This window comes from Delphinus delphis, chromosome 1 (genome assembly GCF_949987515.2).
Source record: "Delphinus delphis chromosome 1, mDelDel1.2, whole genome shotgun sequence".
NCBI classification, from domain to species: domain Eukaryota; kingdom Metazoa; phylum Chordata; class Mammalia; order Artiodactyla; family Delphinidae; genus Delphinus; species Delphinus delphis.
Genome location: NC_082683.1, coordinates 87,794,078 through 87,817,757, shown reverse-complemented (window position 1 = coordinate 87,817,757; position 23,680 = coordinate 87,794,078). Strand labels below are relative to the sequence as shown.

Below are 23,680 nucleotides of genomic sequence, written 5' to 3'. Positions count from 1 at the left end.
CATGTGGGTAGGACTCATCCAATCAAGTGAATACCTGAATAGAACAAAAGGTCTGTAACCTTTTCTTTCTTGTAACTGGTATCATGAACATTTCCTCATATTATTAACCACCTTTCTACTTTCTGTTTTTGTGACTTTGACTACTCTAGGTACTTCATGTGAGTAGAATGATATATAATTTGATCTTTCGTGACTTTTTAAAATTTTTCATTTAGCATAATGTTCTCAAGTTTCATCCATGTTGTAGCATGTGATATTCCATTGTAGGTATGCACCACAATTTCTTTATCCAGTCATCTGTCAGTGGATACATGTGTTGCTTCCACTTCTTGGATATTGTGAATAATGCTGTGATGAACATGGTGTGTACAAATATCTCTTCGAGTCCTGCTTTGAGTTCTTTCGGATGACGTTATATTTTTAATGTGCTTTTATTCCCTCTCTCACCTGGCCATCCCACTTGGCCCTCTTCTAGATTTGTTTTCTTTTTCTAAACACAAGCATTGCAATTGAATGCAGTCAGGGCCATAGATTCCAATGAAATATATCCCTGAGGGACCTCAGAATGCAAACCTGGGCACCAAGCAGCTGGAAACACACAATGACAGGAAAGGATAAACCAATGTGTGCAACAATGTAAAATGAGATACTTACTTTGTGTGAAGAGTGAAGCCACTTAAGATGAGCTCGTTTATCTCCCCTTCACTGTAAAGCTTTCTTCTCCTTAATTTCGTCTCAGTCACAGAAGAAAATGCCTTTAGACTTAGCCAATCTTCTTATGATAATATGGCACTCAGATCCACACCCAGCTCCTCCCTTCTCCTGGCTCCACTACTGGAGGGTGGAAATAATAACAAACCCTCACTGAGTACTTATTACGTTCAGGCATTGTCCAAGCTCTTTCATATGTTAACTCACTTAATACTCACAAAAGCCCATGAGAAGCCCTAATTTTTATCTGCATTTTACCAATAAAGAACTGAGGCACAGAGAAATTAAATAACTTGTCCAGTACAAGTGGGAGCTGGGATATTCAGGTATATAAAGATATAGTAATAGGTACACAGAAAATTAAGCAAGTTTAAAAAGTACACTTAACTCCAGAAAAAACAAAGTTCCAAAGCAAAGGAATGTAATCATATCCACTATTTAGTTCATCTATGAATAATATTTTCATAATAATAATGAATACTACTGACTTAACAAAAATTGTGATAGAACTAGATTGTGAGGACAGGAGGAGGAGAGATACAGGATAATGAGTGGGTGGTTGGAGACCACAGAATTTTCATCTTTCATGGTACAAAGTCAATAGGTGATTCTGAAATTGGTATATGAAGAAATAGCAATGTAAGAATATTTTTGGAAACATAACACGAAACCGTTAAAATAGTTGTGTCATTTTCTCAGATGCAGATAACAAAATTTTCCCTAGCAAGTTAAAGGAAGGGATATTAGTTCACAGAACAACTCCTGGAGCTACATTACAGAACTGGCCTAGTAAGGGTGCTGCTGAGGCTGTCTCCAGAGCTAGCTGTGTCTACTGTGGTCAGGAAACTCTTGCTGCCAAAACTGACCCCTGAATATATTGTCTGCTGTACGCATACCAGCAAAAATGGACTGCAGTCACCCAGCCTCTTTCCTCACATTCTTTGCGTCAAAATCAAAGTATATGATTAGCAGAACCTCAGTCACATTCCCTAATCCAGTAGCAAGGGAGACTGGGATTTTTTCCCTTAATTCTATCTTGGTAAAGTGGGATTCACAATGAGGGGGTTATCAAACTATGGAGAAGGTGTTTGCAAGATTTGGGGCAGCCATGAATGACAGATATTCACTATACACGCCTTATCTCTTCTTTCTCTCTAATCCCCTGTTGTCCTCAAATCACTAAAACTGTAATCTCCTTCATAAATAGCTCATAAATCTGTTCACTTTTCCCCACTCTCCCTGCCATTTCTCTAGTGTAGATCACTTTAACAACTTCTCAACTGGTCTCCCTTCTGGCAGTGTTGACTCTTAGATCTGAGTATGGAAAATAAGAGGCTAGATAAGAGAAGGAGAGAAAAGCTTTGAAATTTATGGGTTTTCTATAAACATTGTCAAATTAAAATTTAATTGTAGACAATGCCAGAGGCAGAAATAAATCTAAATTGTTTCCACAGGGACAATTTAGTCTTTTGTTTGTTTGTTTGGTTTTTTTTTTTGCGGTACACGGGCCTTTCACTGTTGTGGCCTCTCCCGTTGTGGAGCACAGGCTCCAGACGCGCAGGCTCAGCGGCCACGGCTCACGGGCCCAGCCATTCTGAGGCATGTGGGATCTTCCCGGACCAGGGCACGAACCCATGTCCCCTGCATCGGCAGGCGGACTCTCAACCACTGCACCACCAGGGAAGCCCTAGTCGTCTTTTAAATGGAAACAAAACTCCTCCCTGAACTTCAGTGTTGACTTATGAACATATTCAAGGCAGCCACATGGGGGATGGTGCAAACTCTCTGGACTGGGAGACTAGAGCTTAGGTTCTGTGATCTTCTTTACTCTTTCTGTAATCTTGAGCAACCTCTCTGAGCTTATTCACTATAGAAGCATTAGAGAATTTCTATGGAATAATCAGGCATTTAAAAGCACTGAGGTTGTTGGAAGTGTCCAAGTGACTAAACAAATGATGACCAACCTACACACCAAAATGCTATGTAGGCATTAAAAAGAAGGATGTAACTCTAAATATGCTAATGTAAAACAATTTTCAAGATATTCTGAGTAAGAAAACATGGTATAGAACAATGTATATAGTATGCTACCATGTGTGTGTGTGTGCATACCAGCATGTGTGTGCGCTTTTAAAGAATATAGACATATTCATGCTTGTAAATTCACAGACCGTCATTGGAAGGGCGCACAAGTAACTGTCAATAGTGGTTGCCTTCAGAGAAGAGAACTTAATGGCTGGAGGTGAGAAGTGTTCATCATCTTTTGAATTTTGTTCCATGTTCATACATTACCAACTCAAAAAATAAATACATGTATTTTTAAAGAACTTGGAATTAACTCCTATTTTTGAAGTCTGAAGAGATGAGAATTAAGAGATAATTAAATCTGAAAGTTGGGTGCAGCAGAAGCTTGGGGCTCACCTGTTACCTGAATTTCTCCACACCTTCATTTTTTTTTCTGAAGCAGTTGAAACTTTAAATATTTAAATATCTATGGCTTCCTAGGTAGGGTTTTTGTTATGCCATACATCTGTGTATTTCTCAATTTCTTTGCTTGGAACAGATTCATTAAATTCTATTAAATACCCAAAAGGTATAAATCATGAAAAGTGGAAGGACTTTCAATAGGAATTATTTTTCAGGAGCTTAGAAATAGTTACGCCCAATGGTTTTATAATACCTGCAGTGCAGCATTTTGCAGTGTACGGAATGCACTCACATACTTTATCAGCTGATCCTTTGTGCAGAAGCTCCATGTGATTTTTGCTATTCTCAGCTTTGACCATGAGCTAAAATTAGAACTAGGCTGACATTACATTTCACTTGGTTACAGTCTGACTGAGGGTTTTAATCATTCGGAGTCACACTGAAAACAATTCTCCCAGCAATCCACTCCTAGCTGATGCACTGACTTTGGGCATGCCAGCGTTTGCATCTACCGACTGTGGTAAGTATTTTTCAAAAACATTCTTTCCCACTCTTGACATATAAATAAATTGCTGTTGATGTTTATACTGTGTCAGTATTTGCTGGAATGTACAACTAAAATTGGAATTGAATTTAAAAGTCTCTTGGAGGTTCATAGTCATTCATGTAGTTGTCCTCCTCAGGAAGATTGATTTCCCCAGAAGTCAAGAAGTATTTCTTCTGAGATTGTATTTCTTTTGTTTTCTTTTGACTCTGGGAAGCTGACTCCTGAGTCATGTCACAGCCATGCCTACTTCACTGCCACGCGATGTGCTTTTCTGTTGTGGTAATCAAGGTAGAGAACACAATCCCATGCTGAAGGCAGACACACATATCACTACTGACTTGTTTTCCTCAAAGGGGCATTGGTCGCTATTACAGAAAAACAGATGGTTGACCAAAGTTTAATGGCAAGCGAGGACATGAATGAGCACATGAATAGTTATATATGTCCAGTAAAATAAACATTTACATGTAGATACTTGAGATTTTAAACTTTATTATTTGATAAATAACTACTTCAAACCTGCTTACATCTGAGATAATAAATGGTAACTGGACAGGGGGTTGGATTATTAGCATAAATATCCCAAGGTTTCTTGATGGCAAAAAGATCTTGCAGATCTGTTCCTGTTTAAATTCCACATGCATTGCTTAAAATAAGGACCTCCTCCTAATAATTTTCTGCATGTTGGCACTTATACATTCATCCTGAAACATTAAACTTTTTCCCTCTGTAATACCAACACATTTTTCTCCCACTCTCTGTCTCTGTCCTTCTCTCTCACACACACTGCATACTTTTAGTTTAAAGAAATCAGTAATTTAGAGATTAATAATGAAAAGCAATATTATCCACCCCATTTCTATCACCCTAGAAGTAACCATTTTTTAAAATAGATCTTTATTGGAGTATAATTGCTTCACAATACTGTGTTAGTTTCTGTTGCACAACAAAGCGACTCAGCCATATGCATACACATGTCTCCATATCCCATCCCTCTTGAGTCTCCGTCGCCTCCTCTCTATTCTACCCCTCTAGGCCATCGCAGAGCACAGAGCCGATCTCCCTGTGCTATGCTGCTGCTTCCCACCAGCCAACTATTTTACATTCAGTAGTGTATATATGTCGATGCTACTCACTTCGCACCAGCTTTACCCTCCCACTGCATGTCCTCAAGTCCATTTTCTATGTCTGCCTCTTTATTCCTGTCCTGCCCCTAGGTTCATCAGTACCTTTTTTTTTTTTTAATTCCATATATATGTGTTAGCATACGGTATTTGTTTTTCTCTTTCTGACTTACTTCACTCTGTATGACAAACTCTAAGTCCATCCACCTCACTACAAATACCTCAATTTCGTTTCATTTTATGGCTGAATAATATTCCATTGTATATATGTGCTACATCTTCTTTATCCATTCATCTGTCGACAGACTCTTAGGTTGCTTCCATGTCCTGGCTATTGTAAATAGTGCTGCAATGAACATTGTGGTACATGTTTCTTTTTGAATTATGGTTTTCTCAGGGTATATGCCCGGTAGTGGGATTGCTGGGTCATGTGGTAGTTCTATTTTTAGTTTTTTAAGGAACCTCCATACTGTTCTGCACAATGGCTGTATCGATTTACATTCCCACAAACAGTGCAGGAGGGTTCCCTTTTCACCACACCCTTCCCAGCATTTATTGTTTCTAGATTTTTTGATAATGGCCATTCAGACTGGTGTAAGGTGATACTTCATTGTAGTTTTGATTTGCATTTCTCTAATAGTGATGTTAAGTATCTTTTCATGTGCCTCTTGGCCATCTGTATGTCTTGCTTGGTGAAATGTCTATTTAGGTCTTCCACCCATTTTTTTTTTTTTTTTTTGCGGTACGCGGGCCTCTCACGGTTGTGACCTCTCCTGTTGCGGAGCACAGGCTCCGGATGCGCAGGCTCAGCAGCCATGGCTCACGGGCCCAGCCACTCCGCGGCATGTGGGATCTTCCTGGACCAGGGCACGAACCCGTGTCCCCTGCATCAGCAGGCAGACTCTCAACCACTGCGCCACCAGGGAAGCCCCCACCCATTTTTTAACTGTATTGTTTGTTGTTTTGATATTGAGCTCCATGAGCTGCTTGTATATTTTGGAGATTAATCCTTTGTTGTTTCATTTGCAAATATTTTCTCCCATTCTGAGGGTTGTCTTTTTGTCTTGTTTATGGTTTCCTTTGCTGTGCAAAAGCTTTTAAGTTCAATTAAGTCCCATTTATTTATTTTTGTTTTTATTTCTGTTACTCTAGGAGGTGGGTCAAAAAAGATCTTGTTGTGGTTTATGTCAAAGAGTGTTTTTTCCTATGTTTTCCTCTAAGAGTTTTATAGTGTCTGGTCTTACATTTAAGTCTTTAATCCTTTTGGAGTTTATTTTTGTGTATGATGTTAAGGAGTGTTCTAATTTCATTATTTTACATGTAGCTGTCCAGTTTTCCCAGCACCACTTATTGAAGAGGCTGTCTTTTCTCCGTTGTATGTTCTTGCCTCCTTTGTTGTGAAGTAACCATTTTAACTATTTCAGGATTAGTTTTCAGTGGTTATCTCCATAATACATTTTTTTTTTCCAAAGGCAGTTATGCTGTGTCTTCTCAGCTTTAGACATTATCTATGGAGTTTCATTATGAAAGATGATGCTTAAATTCACTTGCACCCCCATAGAGTTATATCCCTATTTTAATTTCTTTTGATTGCCTTATAACTTAAATCTCTATTTCTTGTTCCATAAAGTATAGACAGTATCTCTTGACTCTCCTACCCTCTACTTCCCCATTTCCTTCTTCCACATTCTATTAAAAGTACTTTTATTTTTATATTTTCAAGATATACCACATTTATTACATTCTGGTTGTTAGCCATAAATCTTTGCTTTATCATAGGTTGATTTATTTCAAAAAGTTGATTTTCATCATTCAAAAAAGAAACTTCGTACTCTTAGCAATCACTCCTATTTCCCCCTCTGCAAAGCCCCTGGTTATCACTAATCTATTTTCTTTCTTCATGGATTTGCCTATTCTGGACATTTCATATAAATGGGATTATACAATTGGTGGTATTTTGTGTCTGGCTTCTATCAGCATAATTTTACTCAAAATTTCTCCATGATGTAGCATGTATCAGTGCTTTGTTCCTTTTTATGCCTGAATAACATTCCATTGTATGGATACACCACATTTTGTTTGTCCGTTCGTTAGTTAATAGCCATTTGTTTTCCACTTTAGGGCTCTTAGAATAATGCTACTATCAACATTCATGTACAAGTTTTTGTGTGAACATATATTTTCATTTCTCTTGAGTATAAACCTAGGAGTGATCTTTTTCTTTTTTGTATTTCCATTTTTTTCTATATGTTTTAGGTGTGCCTTTTGTAAACAATACGCAGGATTTTGTCTTTTATTCAACTGGACAATCTTTGTTTAGTAGCCTGGAGCATTTATTAATCAGGAAAGCGTAAATGATGACCATGATGAGATATCATTTTATGTAGTAGTGTATTGGTGAGGATATACATCAGTGGGGACACTTATACAGTTGTAGTAAGAGTATAAATGGGCATAATCATTTTGGAAAACAATTGGGCTCTATCTTAAAAATTTGAACAGTCACATACACAGTGATCTAGCAATTCTAGTCCTGGGTATATACACAATAGGAATAATACCACTTGAGCAACAAGAAGATAAGAACAGGAATTTTAGAAACGGTATTACTCATAATAGCAAAAATCTGGGACCCAAGTATCCATATTAATTAGAATGGACAATAAACTGTCATAGTCATACATTTTGGAGATCATGGTATATCAGTATATAAAATGCTTTACAGGGCTTCCCTGGTGGTGCAGTGGTTGAGAGTCCGCCTGCCGATGCAGGGGACACGGGTTCGTGCCCCGGTCCGGGAAGATCGGCTGGGCCCGTGAGCCATGGCCGCTGAGCCTGCGCGTCCAGAGCCTGTGCTCCGCAACGGGAGAGGCCACAACAGTGAGAGGCCCACGTACCGCAAAAAAAAAAAAAAAAAAAAAAAAAGGTTTTCCTTCTTTATGGAGCTATATAATTTCCCATGATATGCATGTACTATAATTTATTGGTGGAAAGTATGTTGTTTCCAATCTTTTGCTGTTATGAAAAACACCATAGTGAATAACTTTGTAATATGTCATTTTACAGTTGAAAATATTTACAGTATATATTCTTATGAGTGTGAATGTGGCTCTGTAAGTTTGATAGATATCACTAAAATTCTCTCCATAGAGAATATAACAATATATACTGCCACCTTTAGTGCATGAGAGTACCTTTTTTCCTATACTGTTGCAAATTTCACTTTTTCCTTTCCAAACTTTATACCTTTCTATTTAATTTTCTTGCATTATTACATTCCAGTATAATGTTGAATAGAAGTGGTAATTGTGGACATCTTTGACTTCTTGAATTTTGAACAAAATAGTTAAATTAATTGTGAATCAAATATTTTCATTATTACTAATATAATCTGGTGAAAAATCAATACTATTATTTGTAAGACAAAGAGCATTCCATCAGATAGATCTACCATAATTTACATAACCATTCCCCTATTATTATTTTCCTCTCATTTCTGAGATTCACATCACAATCCTCAGTGTTAGATGAGTCCGGTTTGCAATTTATTTTACACAAGAGAAAACAATACCAATATATCCCACTTAACTGAATTCCAGCTTGTACATATAGCATTTAGATTAAGCAGATATACCAAGATACCTGCTTATCTTGTCTATCCATTATTAAACATTTCCTTATAATTGGACACGTAAACCAGTTGCAGTTTTTAATTATTGTGAATTAATAGTAACAAAGGAAGTAGACTTGGCATCAGTTCCCCCCTCTGCCACTTATTAGAGATGAGACCTTAACCAATTGCCCACCTTTTTTAGGGGTCGGTTTTCTCATGTGTATTAGAGACAATAAAAGTACCCATGTCATGATATTTATATGAGAATTATTTAGTGAAATATGGCATGTAAAGTGCATAAAATAGTTTTGGGAACATGGAATGTGTTCAATAAAAAGCTATTACGATCATTGTGGTACTCAGTAAACATTCTGAAACATTACTGTTTTTTTTTTTTTCCTCTGGTACAATCAGGCCCTTTCTGAGATGGCATCTGTGATTCAGCTATTCAAAATGAAGTTGGTGACTCTGTGACAATGTGGAGGAGTCATGTCAGACAATGTGGTTTGTACTGGGGCTGTCAATGCTGTAAAGGAAGTTTGGGAGAAAAGAATAAAGAAATACAATGAAGACCTGAAGCGAGAGAAGGAATTTCGACAAAAGTATGCTATAACATGTTTATTATCTTGAATTAGCAAAAATTCATAACATCCTTATTATTAAAAATAGTATTTATTAAATGCCTATTATTGAATTTGATAGAGGTTTCTGTTTACTGAAAACCCAAAATATAACTAAAGGAAGCACCTGACAATTAAGTGTGGCCATGTGATGGGGGCCACAAAAAATACAAGTGTCTGTAACTGAAAATAGTAGTTGTCCTAGGAGTCTGTTCAACTTCATCAAAGTTTGATTAGTATCATTTAGTCTACTTTTCAGAGATTGTTTGTTCAACATTATATTCCCTAGGATCTAAAACAACAACTGGCAGTAGAAGGTACGGTAGATTCTCACCTATTTAAATAGCTGTGAGTTCCAGCCAGGGCCCCTGTGGATCACCTGATTCCTCTATTTGGGCTATACTTAAGTAGTTCGGCTCTCACTTCCTCTGCCTCATTGATACCAACCTACCTTCCTCATTGGATATCTCCAAATTATCCTACTACTCTTGCAAGGATAGCCCCTTTCCTCATAGATTCCACATAGCCCCCTACAGTTATCATTTGTTAGGTCTCTTTCTAAACATTAAATAGTCTTGCAATATGTACAAATATCAAACCATTATGTTGTACATCTAGAACTAATATAATGTTATATGTCAGTTATATCTCATTTAGAAAAATGGTCTTGTGTCAGCAAATAACAGAAAACTCAACTAAAAATGGGTTAAACAATAAGGAAGTCCTGAGGTAAGGCAATTCCAAAGCTTCAACAGTTTTAAAGACTCAGCTTCTTTTTATCAGTGTGTCAGTTTAGTCCTCAGGTTAGCTTCTCTCAGTGTCACAGGATGACTGGTATACTTCCAGGCATCACAGCCAGACATCATTATGTTATCAGAAGAGCAGGAATTATTTATTTCTGTATCTTCTTTAAGAATGAGAAAACCTTTCTGAGGTCTCCATCAAACTTCTCCATCACCTCTCATTGGCCAGAATTGGGTCATTAGTACACCCCTAATCCAATTACCTTCCAGGGAAATGAGATTGTATGATTGGTTTAGACAAATTAAGATTTAGACTTGGGTAACTTGGAGGAAGTGTAAACACTTAGAAATAACTGGCATTCTCCCAGCAAAGAAGAGGGCTGGCACAGCACTGCACTGAGTCACACATTCAGGCTTTTATCTTGTTGTTCAACTGTGCACAGTCTCCATTCCTTTAGGAATGGACTTTAGTCACCTCATGGCCCCCAATACATAGATACACCAACTGTGGCCAATGTACTTGATTCTAGCCAGCAGGAAGTTGCACACATGACTATTTCTGCTAACATCTCACTAGCCAAAGCTTCATATGACCCATACCTAACTGCAAAGGAGGATGGCTAAATGAAGTCTTGTGCCCAGTTAAATTTAGAGGATCTGTTACTGAGGAAGAAGAGGAGTAACAGATACTGGGGAATGATAAGCAGTCTCTGCCACACATAGGTGATATTATTTTCTCCATTTTAAAGATGGAAAACCTGAAGGATAGGCCTAGGTAACTTGTCAAAGATCACATGGCTAATAAATGTGGAACTGGTATTCACTTGTATTCATACCTAAGCAATGTGACTCAGTAAGCTTATATTCACCTTAGGTCTTAAATTTCCCTAGACTGAAATGTGTAAAACTACTCTTATGACACATATTATGTTTATATTATACAATTATGACAAACTTGACTCAAGTACTATTTTTTAAAAAATTTTATTGAAGTATAGTTGATTTACAATGTGTTAATTTCTACAGTACAGCAAAGTGACTCAGTTATATGTGTATATATATATATATTTTTTTCCATTATGGTTTATCACAGGCTATTAAATATAGTTCCCTGTGCTATACAATAGGACCTTGTTGTTTATCCATCCGATATATACTAGTTTGCATCTGCTAATCCCAAACCCCACCCCGCCCTTGGCGACCACAAGTCTGTTCTCTGTTCTCTATTGACTCGAGTACTCATAAATCCTATCCACTTTTTAAAAAACTGTGGTCAGAAATCACAAGTTGGTTCTAAACTCTTGAATTTCACCTGTTATATGTGTCTAGTTAAGAATCATTTAATTTCAGCAGCGTCAAGTTTTCTCTGTACAAAACAGGCAAGGGGTAAAAATGATCTAATGCTTCTTCTCTCAGCTAAAAGAGGCTAAAGATTTAGCTCAAAAAGCCTTAAGTTTAAACAGAAATTGTTCTGTCTTTGGATGCCAAGCTGCCTTGAAGAAAGCAAGCACTTGGGTAAGAGTTGGTATAACAACATTGGAGAAAGTCTTTAGGCTATAATAAAAGGGTTTTAGAGGAGGTAGAAAATTTCTGTTCAAAACTTTGAAAGAACATCAAGCTTAAAATAAACAGTGTAGGAATTATAGAATACCAGAGCTAGAAGAGACCTTAGATATTATTTAATCCAATCCCCATGTTTTATCGGCAAGGTCCTTAGAGGTGAGATGTCTTGCCCATGGTCACCAAATTAAGTGATACATTCTGGACTTAGATCATAGTAATACAGAGCCAGAAAGAATTAATGAATCATTTAAGAGATGGAAATAAACTTGTTTAATAATAGTTAGCCTCACTCATTAAGGACAGAGCTTTTTGTATCCACAATGTCCAGCATAGTATTTGGCATATAATGGGTGCTTGATGAATTCTTTAATTGAAATTAAACATTAGGGAATAACACACTTCATTGCCCATCATTAAATCTTGCTCTGAAATACATATATTTCAGTAAGTAATAAGTAATTAATAATCGTTATGTCTACTGTTTAAATAGTTCTATTTTTATAAAACGTGGTGTAATTGAATAGATGGCAGTATACACTTTGTCTCACTTAACCACACCTGTTGGAAGCTTAGCTGTTCAGTCTAGAAGGCCACACATAGCCATTGCCACAGTGCACTTGTTAGCAGATTAATTAACTTTCAGACAAGCAGTGCATCAAAATACTCAGACTCCATAGAAATGTTTTGCAAACACAAACATATATAGACAGCAAATATACTTTTATTTGGTTTTCTGTTCATTAAAATAAAATCCTCGGGCTTCCCTGGTGGCGCAGTGGTTGAGAGTCCGCCTGCCGATGCAGGGGACACGGGTTCGTGCCCTGGTCCGGGAAGATCCCACATGCCGCGAAGCGGCTGGGCCCGTGAGCCATGGCCGCTGAGCCTGCGAGTCCGGAGCCTGTGCTCCGCAACGGGAGAGGCCACAACAGTGAGAGGCCCGCGTACCGCAAACAAAACAAAACAAAACAAAACAAAAACCCGTGGAATCCGTGTCCCCTGCATCGGCAGGCGGACTCTCAACCACTGCGCCACCAGGGAAGCCCCCAAATGCTTGTTTTTGATGGGTCACTTTTTCATACAAAAGTGAATGCTACCTATGTCATTACCTGTGAACTAAAATGATTTCCTGGTCTCCTAGGCTAGTGCGAATCTGGGAAGAACGAGTGAGCTTAACCAAGCTAAGAGAAAAGGTCACCAGGGAAGATGGAAGGGTCATTTTGAAGATAGAAAATGAGGAATGGAAGGTAAGCTTTATAGAAGTAACATTTGATTTTTTATATTTCGCATTTTGTGGGCGAGTTGAGAGAATGATTCTTAAATTATGTGCTTAAGTCTGGAATAGTTAGGAATTCTAATTTTAATAATGTACCAAATGAATTTGGGCAACATGAACTGAAAATTAATGTAACTTCACAACTTTTTATTACAAAACTTCAACCAATGTGCTTGAACTCTGCCTAAATTTAAGTCATTTGTAATATTTCTCCCACTAATCCTTCTAATAAGTAATTTCTCATTTTCTGTAAAAAGGTGACCATCTGCTTAACAAAAATCGTGTAGCTTTTTCAAAGCAAATGCTCAACTAAAAGCAGCGGAAGGTGTTTTAAATAAAGCTTTGGCCTTAAAGTAAAAAAAACAGCAAATGCTCAGTTAAAACTTCACAAAATGGAAATGTATATTAATTTTTTTCTTAGGTCCACAACCAAATTCACATTATCTCCTCTTTCTTTCTTTCCCTCTTTCTCTCTCCCTCTCTCTCACACACACACAAACATAGTTGCTTAATTACATTAGGCCTACTCTAAGTTTGACAAGGGCCACCTCTATCCCTTGAGTCAGTGTTTGTTTTCATACATATCAGTATATTTAGCTAGGGGGTTAGCTCCTGTATTTTGTCTTTTGGCTACTTTAGGCTGAAAGGGAAAAGGCATAGAGTTCAGTATAGTTGAAACTTTTAAAATTCTTAAATTAAAAGAAAATCTGCTTAAAAAAACTAAACTATTTCAAAACAGAATGGGAAGAGAAGTTTGAATTGATTAGAATGATCTTTTTGTTTCTCTATAATTTCAATTAGCCACCATATTCTCATGTTCAGTAACATATGTATTCTAGTTAAGCCTAATAAAATAGAATCTTTAGAACACAGCTCTATGTGTGTGCAATATTGACTGAAATATGTTATTTCTGTTTATGTTATTATGATTGGGGTTTGAAGGTTTAGCACCCGCCAAAAAAGGAAAGTTCTTAAAACTTAGAAGTAGCACAAAGTATTTGGAAATATAACCCATTAAAGAAAAAATATTCCTAAGTTCTTTTACAAATCAAATAGTATCTCTACAGTCATATTTCTGTATGTCATGATACTAAAATAATTTAAGTAATATAGTAACTTTCATTTTTTTTACTTGAGTTTAGACCCTCCCTTCTTCTCTACTAAAACTAAATCAGCTACAGGAATGGCAACTTCATAGAACTGGCTTGGTGAAAATTCCTGAGTTCATTGGAAGATTCCAGAACCTTATTGTGTTAGATTTATCTCGAAACACAATTTCAGACATACCTCGAGGAATTGGTAAGGAAAATTGCTTTTATTCCTGTGTTTTTCACTGATAATTTTTTTTGATACATGGAATAAAGATCTCATCTTTATATAGTCCTGAATCTTAAACTTTTAAACATCTAGTCTAAACTGAAGCTTCCAGGGGATTCAAGCTTCTGGATTTACTGAGGTGATTCAAGATGAGATTTCAATGCAAGAGAAGTCTCTTTGGAAATAATATTGTGTAGATTCTGGAAACAATATTGTTGGTTTGGTTATTTCTCCTAGAAGGGAACAAATTGAAGACAAGAAAGAAAATTAGAAATAATTCCTTAAATGAGGAAAAAAAAATCCCCAAATGGAAAACTAGTCAGGATATAGTATAGATAAAACAGAATGAAAAAAATATTTTTGTCTATAGCACTGATAAATCACCAGCTCTTTATCTGAAGAAGAGGCAAGACACACAGTGGGAAAAGGGAAGAGCCTAAGTGTGAATTTGCCAATATGAAACGGGCAAGTAAGTTATGCTGTAATACTTAATAACTGGAAACATTATTTTATATCCCTCTGCTCTTTACTGTGTATTATTTTCCCATAGGACTGCTCACTAGACTTCAGGAACTGATTCTTAGTTACAACAAAATCAAAACTGTCCCCAAGGAACTAAGTAACTGTGCCAGACTGGAGAAACTTGAACTTGCTGTTAACAGAGATATATGTGATCTTCCACAAGAGGTCAGAATGATATAAATACTTATGATTTTATTTTCCTTCTACTGGTGGTTTACCTCTCCACTGCGTGATCATTAAAAATAACACTAATGGGAAAATGCTATAAATTTTATTTCAGAAAATGTTTAGTGAAAACCATTTCCTATTATTATAAAGCATGTTTTTAACTAGAGAAAGATTTATTTAGCATAAAAAGCTATTTCTATTATTGTTACAGTACTGACATCATTAGTGATCTCCTTGAAGGCCAGAGTGAGAATCTTATTTATTTCACTTCCCAGAATTGAAGGTACAGCCTAGGTTGTAGATGTTACTTAATGCCTATTGAATGAATAAATGATTATCATAAAGCACAATGTGGTGACAGAAAAACTCTTTTGTTTATTAGTTAGTTTTTATAGGTGATCAGCTTTTGAGATAGAGGTAAAGTAAAAAGACATGAATTCTTCAGTTTAGGAAAAGTGTCTGCTAGCTTCCTAGGCTCTACCAAGTAAAGCAAGGCAGTGGGCTTGGAAAGCCCTCAGACTTTGATTTGGTATATCTTGTTCTTGGTAAGACCAAACTGATCATAGAGATATAGACATTCCTATCATTTTTCAAGCATATTTAAGGCTCTTAGAATCAGCAAAGGAAATTTCCTTGGTGCTTTGCCTTGAAAACAATGATTTTGCAAGATAAAAGTTAAGAAAAATAATAAAACTCAAAATAAAAGACTATTCCCCTTTCCCACTTTATCTTGGTAAGAATGTCACTTTCCTCCCCAAACCAGTAAACATGCACCCATTATTGTTGCTCTTGCAAGTAAAACATAGTTTCTATAGGTATATCCATCTGATCTTATAATAGTTCAGTTTAGTGAAATGTATACACTTGATTATGATGAAAATCATGATCACAGGGACAATTTCTTTATACCTAAAAGAGGGCCAATAAACATTTTATTTCTAATTTTTAATTATTGTGATTTTGTTTCTAGCTTTGGTTCTGTCACTAAAAAGCTATGTGAATTTGGGCATGTCTCTTAACCTGTCTTTACCTTAATGTCTCTACTTAAAGAAATACGTTTTACAGGAACAAATAGTGAACTGAGATCTTGAGCCTGGAATTATTTCCAAGTGTGGCCTTTAAGTAGCTGTGAGGCCTTGAACACACCACTTTACATAACTAGGTCTCAATTTTCACATATGCAAAATTAAGACTTAGATTATAATGGTTTTAATATCTTTCTTCAAGCTTTTAAAACCAAAGAGTTCTAGTCCCACTGAGAAATCTGCAACAGGAGATTTAACTCTCAGCCATTAAATTGCACACACTGTAACACACAAACAAATTTATGCTAATGTAAAAACAATCTTTTTATACACTATTCTGACTCATTTGAAAATTTTAAAAGTCTGATGACAAGTTTTGAAAAGTGTTTCATTCATGACGAATTATAAAGCTAGAGAAATATCACCTACTAAATGGAAAACTTCTTTTTTGCATTACCCATAAAACGCTGTATTTGTGCATTTTTTGAGGTGTTAAAGTTGTGGAATGAATCTGAATGTGCCCTGAGATAGAAATAAAACATAGAACTTGCCTAGCTAAATGGAGAGTCTTTTGTAAAAGTTAACTAAATTCTTACATTTTGAAATTTTCACTACAAAGAGAAATTTAGAAATTTTGCAGCTTTAGGTCCACGAAAACTTGAGTGCACATCATAGCTCCATCATTTCTAGTCACATGGCTTCTCTAAACCATTTTGTCCATAAAAGGGAAAAAAGGTACTCACCTTGTAAAGTTGATGAATAAACTAGAGCTATATGCCTCAATGTGAATACATATAAAGACTGAGATTGAGAGAAAAAAGCAAGTTAAAGAAAGATAAGGGGCTTCCCTGGTGGCGCAGTGGTTGAGAGTCTGCCTGCCGATGCAGGGGACATGGGTTCGTGCCCCGGTCCGGGAAGATCCCGCATGCCGCGGAGCGGCTGGGCCCGTGAGCCATGGCCGCTGAGCCTGTGCGTCCGGAGCCTGTGCTCCGCGGCGGGAGAGGCCACAACAGTGAGAGGCCCGTGTACCGCAAAAAAAAAAAAAAAAAAAAAAAGAAAAGTTAGAGAAAGATAAGTACAGTATCATCATCTTTAAATAAAATTCAAAAACATATAAAGATAATTTTGTTTGTGAAAAATACACATAATAGTAATATATAGAGAGAACTATATAGAAAACATGTATTTATGTATAGTAATAAAAACATTTAAAAAATGCATGGGAATAATAGATACCAAATTCCGGATAGAGTTATCTTCAAAGAGGAAGAAGGAAGAAGTCCATTGAGGGCAGTCATATTGATATATTTGTTTTCTTAAGCTGAGCACACTGGTGTTGTTATATAGTCTTAATAAATGTTTTATTGATGTTTTCATTTAAAAAATAGAATTACCAAACAGTAAATTCTATGACTGAGATAACGTTATGTAAAGCATCAGGCACGGGCTTCCCTGGTGGCGCAGTGGTTGAGAGTCCGCCTGCCGATGCAGGGGACATGGGTTCGTGCCCCGGTCCAGGAAGATCCTACATGCTGCGGAGCGGCTGGGCCCGTGAGCCATGACCGCTGAACCTGTGCGTCCGGAGCCTGTGGTCTGCAATGGGAGAGGCCACAACAGTGAGAGGCCCGCGTACCGCAAAAAAAAAAAAAAAAAAAAGCATCAGGCACAAAGAAAGGGGGTTAACAAAAGTAATTATTATTCTGAAGTTTGGGTTTTCCCAAGAAAATCTCAACTACTAGATAAAAGGAAAACATAACATATATTTACTCCCAGAAAGAAAAAAAAAAGCTTCTGCCAGGCAGGTGCTATAAACCCTGGAGCTTGGTTATTTTGGAAGATAAGCTTTCTTTGAATAGATGAACTTTCTATGAGAGAGTTTTTCATTTATCTGGAGGTTATTTAGCATTATTGTTATCTCAAATTTGTTGTGGACTGCTGTGACTAAATAAAGTGCAAGGATCATGTAGACAATCCTTGATGTGATATATCTCCTTTACCATTGTGGGTGTTCTAGTAGTATACGTTGTTGACATTTATTTTGAAAAACCTTGCCTTCCTCTTCAGCTCAGCAACTTGTTAAAGCTTACTCACCTTGATCTGAGTATGAACCACTTTACTACAATCCCTCCTGCTGTGTTGAACATGCCTGCCCTTGAGTGGCTTGATATGGGAAGCAACAGACTTGAACAACTTCCTGATACTGTAGAAAGGTAACATAAATAACTTTTTTTGCTACCAAGAGACGTGTTGAAGCTCTCTATGATAAATAAGAAAGAATAAACAAAACACAGGGGACCCCAAGCATAATCAATCACAATAGATCCATTTAGTTCCAAATAATGTATGCTACTTTTTAACAGAATATATTCATGTACCCAAATTAAAAAAAAAAAAAAAAAGGGTTTTGAGGAATTCCCTGGTGGTCCAGTGGTTAGGACTCAGCGCTTCCACTGCAGAGGGTTGGGTTTGATCCTTGGTCAGGGCACTAAGATCCCACAAGCCACGTGGTACAGCCAAAAAAAGAAAAGGGGGGGGGCGGGTTTGGGAGAGAAAAACTGGCTATCTGACTTGAACAAATTGACAATAGGCCACAGCAATAACAACATTGCTTAGTGCATGCCAGGCACTTCTGTGCGCTTTAAAAACATTGAGGAAACTAATGTAGAGATGATAGTAAATTGCTCAAGATCACAGTTAGTAAGTGTGCCAGTTAGGATTTGAACCCAGGCACCCTGGCCCCAGAGTCCATGCTGTTAACCATTATGCATACTTGCCTTGCCCTAAATGGGCATATTAATAATTTCTGAGTTTCCTCTTAAGACTCTAATTCAGATTAGATAGCCTTTTAGCAGGTCTTCTGCAAGAAATCCTATGAGAATAGTGAAGAATTCTAGAATACATTGATTTAATTTCTACCACTACATGATGAGAACTATACAGTAGATAGAGATTAACTCCCTTGTTATAGTTTCCCTAAAATCAGGTAATGTGAAGTCAGTTAACTCAATATGTATACTGGTTAAAGGAGATGTTATACAAGATGACATTTAAAAATATTTTGGGTTAATAAGAACCAGGGTTTTCATATTGTATGTGATTAATCACAGGAACCTCTTAATTCTTCAGAATGCAAAGTCTACACACATTATGGCTCCAACGGAATAAAATAACATGCTTGCCAGAAACAATCAGCAATATGAAAAATCTGGGTACTCTTGTTCTCAGCAACAATAAACTGAAAGATATTCCAGTGTGCATGGAAGAGATGACCAATCTAAGGTAAAAGTTGTAGACACAGAACTGACATGTTCCTTTCTGGCTGCAGAACAAAGTAATATAAAGAAATTGTTATTAACAGATTTGAGTTCTCATTCACATAAATGAATACATTTAAAAATCTTTTCCAACCTTGAAATTCTATAATTTATAAAGAGGATAAATATAATACTGGTCTAAATTATTCAAGAAAGAATCCTTGAAACTAAAGCTGTACTGGGATTTATCAGCTTTAAGGAATGCCCTGTGTTGGTGACATTTTCCTGAAAATCATCTCTATAACTGCTAACAAACTTTATCCACGATACAGTTTTATCCACGATAAACCAAAACCATAAGAATAGTGATTATTTTCCTCCTAAATAACTACAAATGGACAAGGCAATTACGTTAGAGGTAAATATAACTTTTTACTAAGTTAATTACTAACAGAACTCCCTCAAATAACTTCCAAAACTTAATTTGCTGACAGTGAGCATAAGATGTGAGAATTCACACCAAATCCCACAACTTTCATAACAAAATCATTCATTTACTTATTCAGCAACTACTAAGCCTTGTACTAGATGGTGACGATACAATGATAAATAAGACATGCTTTATAAAATATGCAGAAAATTTAAGTTCATAGCATTAACTGTATATTTGAGATGCATTAGGGTTGCTCTTGGAAGTTAAAGTGTACCACATTACACATATGCTATGGACTAATAGTTGCTTTTACAAGCTTGGAAAATAAGTTGTCTAAAGCTAATATTTTTTTCTTCTAGGCAAGAAATTTAAAGATTCTTGGGATATATCACATCTCACCAAGATGTTCAGTTACTGAAACCAGTTAAAAAAAAAAAGAGTAATTTAGTATATTACCACTTGATCTTTCTCCAGGAAAATAAATGTACACTTCTATGGCACCTATAAAAATACTGTTTTTTGGTGAACTGCTAGGTTTGTCAACTTCCGAGACAACCCACTGAAATTGGAAGTAACACTTCCTCCTGGAGAAAACACAGATGAGGAAGAGGAAAGGGAATTATTCGGCCTTCAGTTTATGCACACGTACATACAGGAGTCACGGAGAGCAGGTATGAGATTTGTACATAACACAGGTTAAGAATTCTTTTTAATAGAGGAACGCATATATATATATATATATATATATATATATAAATTCCTTTATAGACTTTTCGTTCCATCTTACCTTTTGTCAAATTCTGGTCTCTTCGTTAACATTGTTGAAGCAAAATAAAGTGAAATTCTAATCTGTTCACGATTTTGATAAAGGCTTGGAGAGAAAGGTTGTAAAGATACTGAAAATCTTTCAAGTAGAGTCAGGAAATAAACTTCTTTGGTCAAGCACTTGAAGCACGACCAAGTGAATGAAGATGTAATTCTTAAAGCTTCATTACCTCATTCTATCAGTTTGTCATGTCAGTTTACTCATGAACACTACCTTCCCTGCCATTTCCTCTTTGTCTACAATAATCCACAAATAGCAAAAAGAAATATTTTGACTAGGAATGAAAACTATTTTGCTACTGTGCCTAGGAATGAAAAATATCAAGAGAACATAGATTTTAGCCAACAGTTAAAATGTGAGTTTTTGATATATAGGCTTCAATCACTTTTATCTCTGATAATTTAGAATTAAAACCTCTTTTTTGTTGTTTTTTTAACTAAGGAAGGAATGACTTTAACTTAACCCAAGATTAGGGGAAGAGGACAAACAGCATAACTCTCTGTTAATAAAAAATATAATAGGACTTCCCTGGTGGTACAGTGGTTAAGAATCCGCCTGCCAATGCAGGGGACATGGGTTCGATCCCTGGTCCAGGAATATCCCACATGCTGCAAAGCCATCTCAATGAGAAGCATGTGTACCGCAAGGAAGAGTAACCCCCGCTCACTGCAACTAGAGAAAGCCTGTGTGTAGCAACGAAGATCCAACACAGCCAAAAATAAATAAAATATAAATTTTAAAAAAACAGCTTTATAAAAAAAATAAATAGTATAGTAATGGAAAACATGGTTTTATAATTCACTAAAATGTGAAGAATTTTTGAGTTAAAAGGTAGAGTTTAGTTACCTCTTCAAATAGTTACTTTGAAGAACAGGTAGAATCTGAGCAAAGAAAGAGTATTTTCAGCTGGAGAAAATATTTTTACCAACATCCAATAGAGGTCATTAGATCTGTTGTAGCAAGGTCACAGAAACAGTAACATGGAGGTTAGACTGGAGGAAGATATGTAAAAAAGCTGTAATAGTTTGGGGCCTAGGTTTGAAAATTACAGTATAAATATATAAAAGCCAAGTAGGAGACAGAATTGATGACTGAAGATGAGAAGAGGGAGGAGTCCAGGATGAATCTGTTTTTGGTTAGAGCAACTGGATGAATGGTGGTGCTGAGATGGGGAAATGAAATATAGAAGCTGGTTTGGTGGTAGAAGTAGAACATGAGCTTCAGTTTTAACAGTAAATTTGATATATCTGTGGGACATGCAGGAAGAGGTAGTTGTGTAGATCAATCTAAAGTTCAAGGAGTTTGCTGAACCTGCAAATTCTGCAGGTCGAGAAACAGCTATAATGCATATCCCATGTATTCACTGTCTCATGTAATCTTAAGGGAAATAAGCAAGGTTGGGGAAAACAATAATCTTGGTACAGCTGGCATGTTGAAGAACAACCTTATCTTCCCATAGAGGACTTGGTATCATTGTCAGAAACATTCATTGGGCCACAGGACTCTATCAGTATAATTGTGTGTGTGTGTATGTTTTATGAAATATAACAGAGATAATGCCTGTTGTAGCATAGCTTTTATTTCTGGGCATAAATTGTTGAATGAAGCAAAACAGACTGTATAACACAAATTAGCATTGCCTGAGTAAAATCAGGTTAATTATTGAACGACGTATTATTATCTTCATTTATGTTCTCTTGAGTTGGGGGCATGAGTAGCTAATTTAAACAAACTACCTTATTTTAATAATATTTGACACAGAACTTATAACAAGAGAAAAAAGGTTACAACTTAAACAGATAATAAAACCAAGTCTGCCTATTTCATTAAAAATATTGTTATGAATTACTACTATTAAAAACGGTTAATATTTATTGAGTACTTACTCTGTACTTAGAACTGTTCTAAGCATTTTAATGTGTTATTTCATTTAATGCTCATAACAACCTTGTGAGGTATTATTATTGTCTTCATCACGCCCATTTTAAGTGGGGAATTGAGGCACAAAGAGATCAAGTAGTAGGGTTGGGATTTGAACCTAGGCAGTCTCATAAGACATGTAAGATTAAAGTAGAAAGGTCAGAAACTAAAAATGAGCTAGACTTCTAATTTATAATTAAGGTAATCATAGACCTACAAATAATAGTTACCTAAGAATATCATTATAAATATCTACAATCAGTAATTCTGTATCTTTGTCTTGGCAAATGTACAATGATTAAGATAAGTTTTACAAATAAGGCAGAAATAAACCAAGGATAAGATGAGGAAAAGACTAACAGTCTTACCATATGTTTGGTTTAATGTTTTCTTGTGCATAGAAACTGCTTATGAGCTAAATGAGGCCCGAAAGTGAGGTTTTTGGTATCACTATCTAATTTCTACTTTATTCCAAATTATTTTCCCAAACAGGAGAGAATATATTTGTTCTTGTATATGTAAAAATGACCTTTTAAAAGATATGACACTTAAAAAAAAAAAAAAGATATGACACCTAATTAACTTCAGAAGTTATTTGCAAATTTCAATTTAATTTGTGAATTAGGCTTACAAGTATCTTTTTAGAAGTTCTCACTAGATAATTAATTTAAAAAATGAAGTGAAATAGTTTTTTTCCTTGAAAATATCTTTTTAGGGGCTTCCCTGGTGGCACAGTGGTTGAGTCTGCCTGCTGATGCAGGGGACACGGGTTCATGCCCCAGTCCAGGAAGATCCCACATGCCGTGGAGCGGCTGGGCCCCTGAGCCATGGCCACTGAGCCTGTGCGTCTGGAGCCTGTGCTCCGCAGCGGGAGAGCCCACAACAGTGAGAGGCCCGCGTACCGCAAAAAAAAAAAAAAAAAAAAAAAAAAAATTATATATATATATATATATATATATATATATATATATATATATATATATATATATATATATATTTTTAGTTTTGGTGTCTGTCATGGACAAATTCTGATAATATTTAAACACAGGTATGGCTCTTGAAATCTGAAGGTGAATTCATTAATTGATTGTGAACATCTCTGAATTTGTTTGCAGTAGAAACAAATAATCACAATTAATTATTCTTTCTAGATCTGCCTGGACAAAAAATCCATACATAAACCAACTTCTCAGATTGGTCCTTGTTATAAACTGACAATTGATTATTACATCTTGAACTTGAAAAATAAAAAGTATTAAATAAAACCAAAAGAAAGTAAATTTCCAAAATTAATGCATATAGAAAGTTAATGTGCTAGTTACATGTTGACATGTTATGTGTGTTTCAGGTAACCAAGTCAACTGCTCTACTACTTTACCAAACTCTATAAATGCTGATGGATAATATAATTCAAGATGCCCTGCTGAAGAGGATTACTTTGGGAATTTGGTGAATTCTCTAATGTTTGGACTTCTAAAGTAAAAAACAAAGCCATTACCAAAGTTCAACGAGGCCACATTTTTTAAAGTTCATATTATCTGCTATTTAAATTATATTTTCATGAATATAAAAATACAATTAAAAATTTTTTTTT

The 23,680-nt window shown here is 36.0% G+C and overlaps 1 protein-coding gene across 1 annotated transcript; it reads left to right on the top strand.

The window, feature by feature from the left end:
* Positions 1-3,310: 3,310 nt before the first annotated feature.
* On the top strand, positions 3,311-23,571 carry LRRC39 (leucine rich repeat containing 39). Its single transcript, XM_060026251.1, has 9 exons — positions 3,311-3,658; positions 8,837-9,024; positions 12,487-12,592; positions 13,764-13,920; positions 14,489-14,625; positions 17,718-17,863; positions 18,780-18,932; positions 19,875-20,011; positions 23,435-23,571. The coding sequence occupies exons 2-9, from the start codon at positions 8,912-8,914 to the stop codon at positions 23,488-23,490; spliced, it is 1,005 nt and encodes a 334-aa protein (XP_059882234.1). The 5' UTR covers positions 3,311-3,658; positions 8,837-8,911; the 3' UTR covers positions 23,491-23,571.
* The last annotated feature ends 109 nt before the right edge of the window (positions 23,572-23,680 follow it).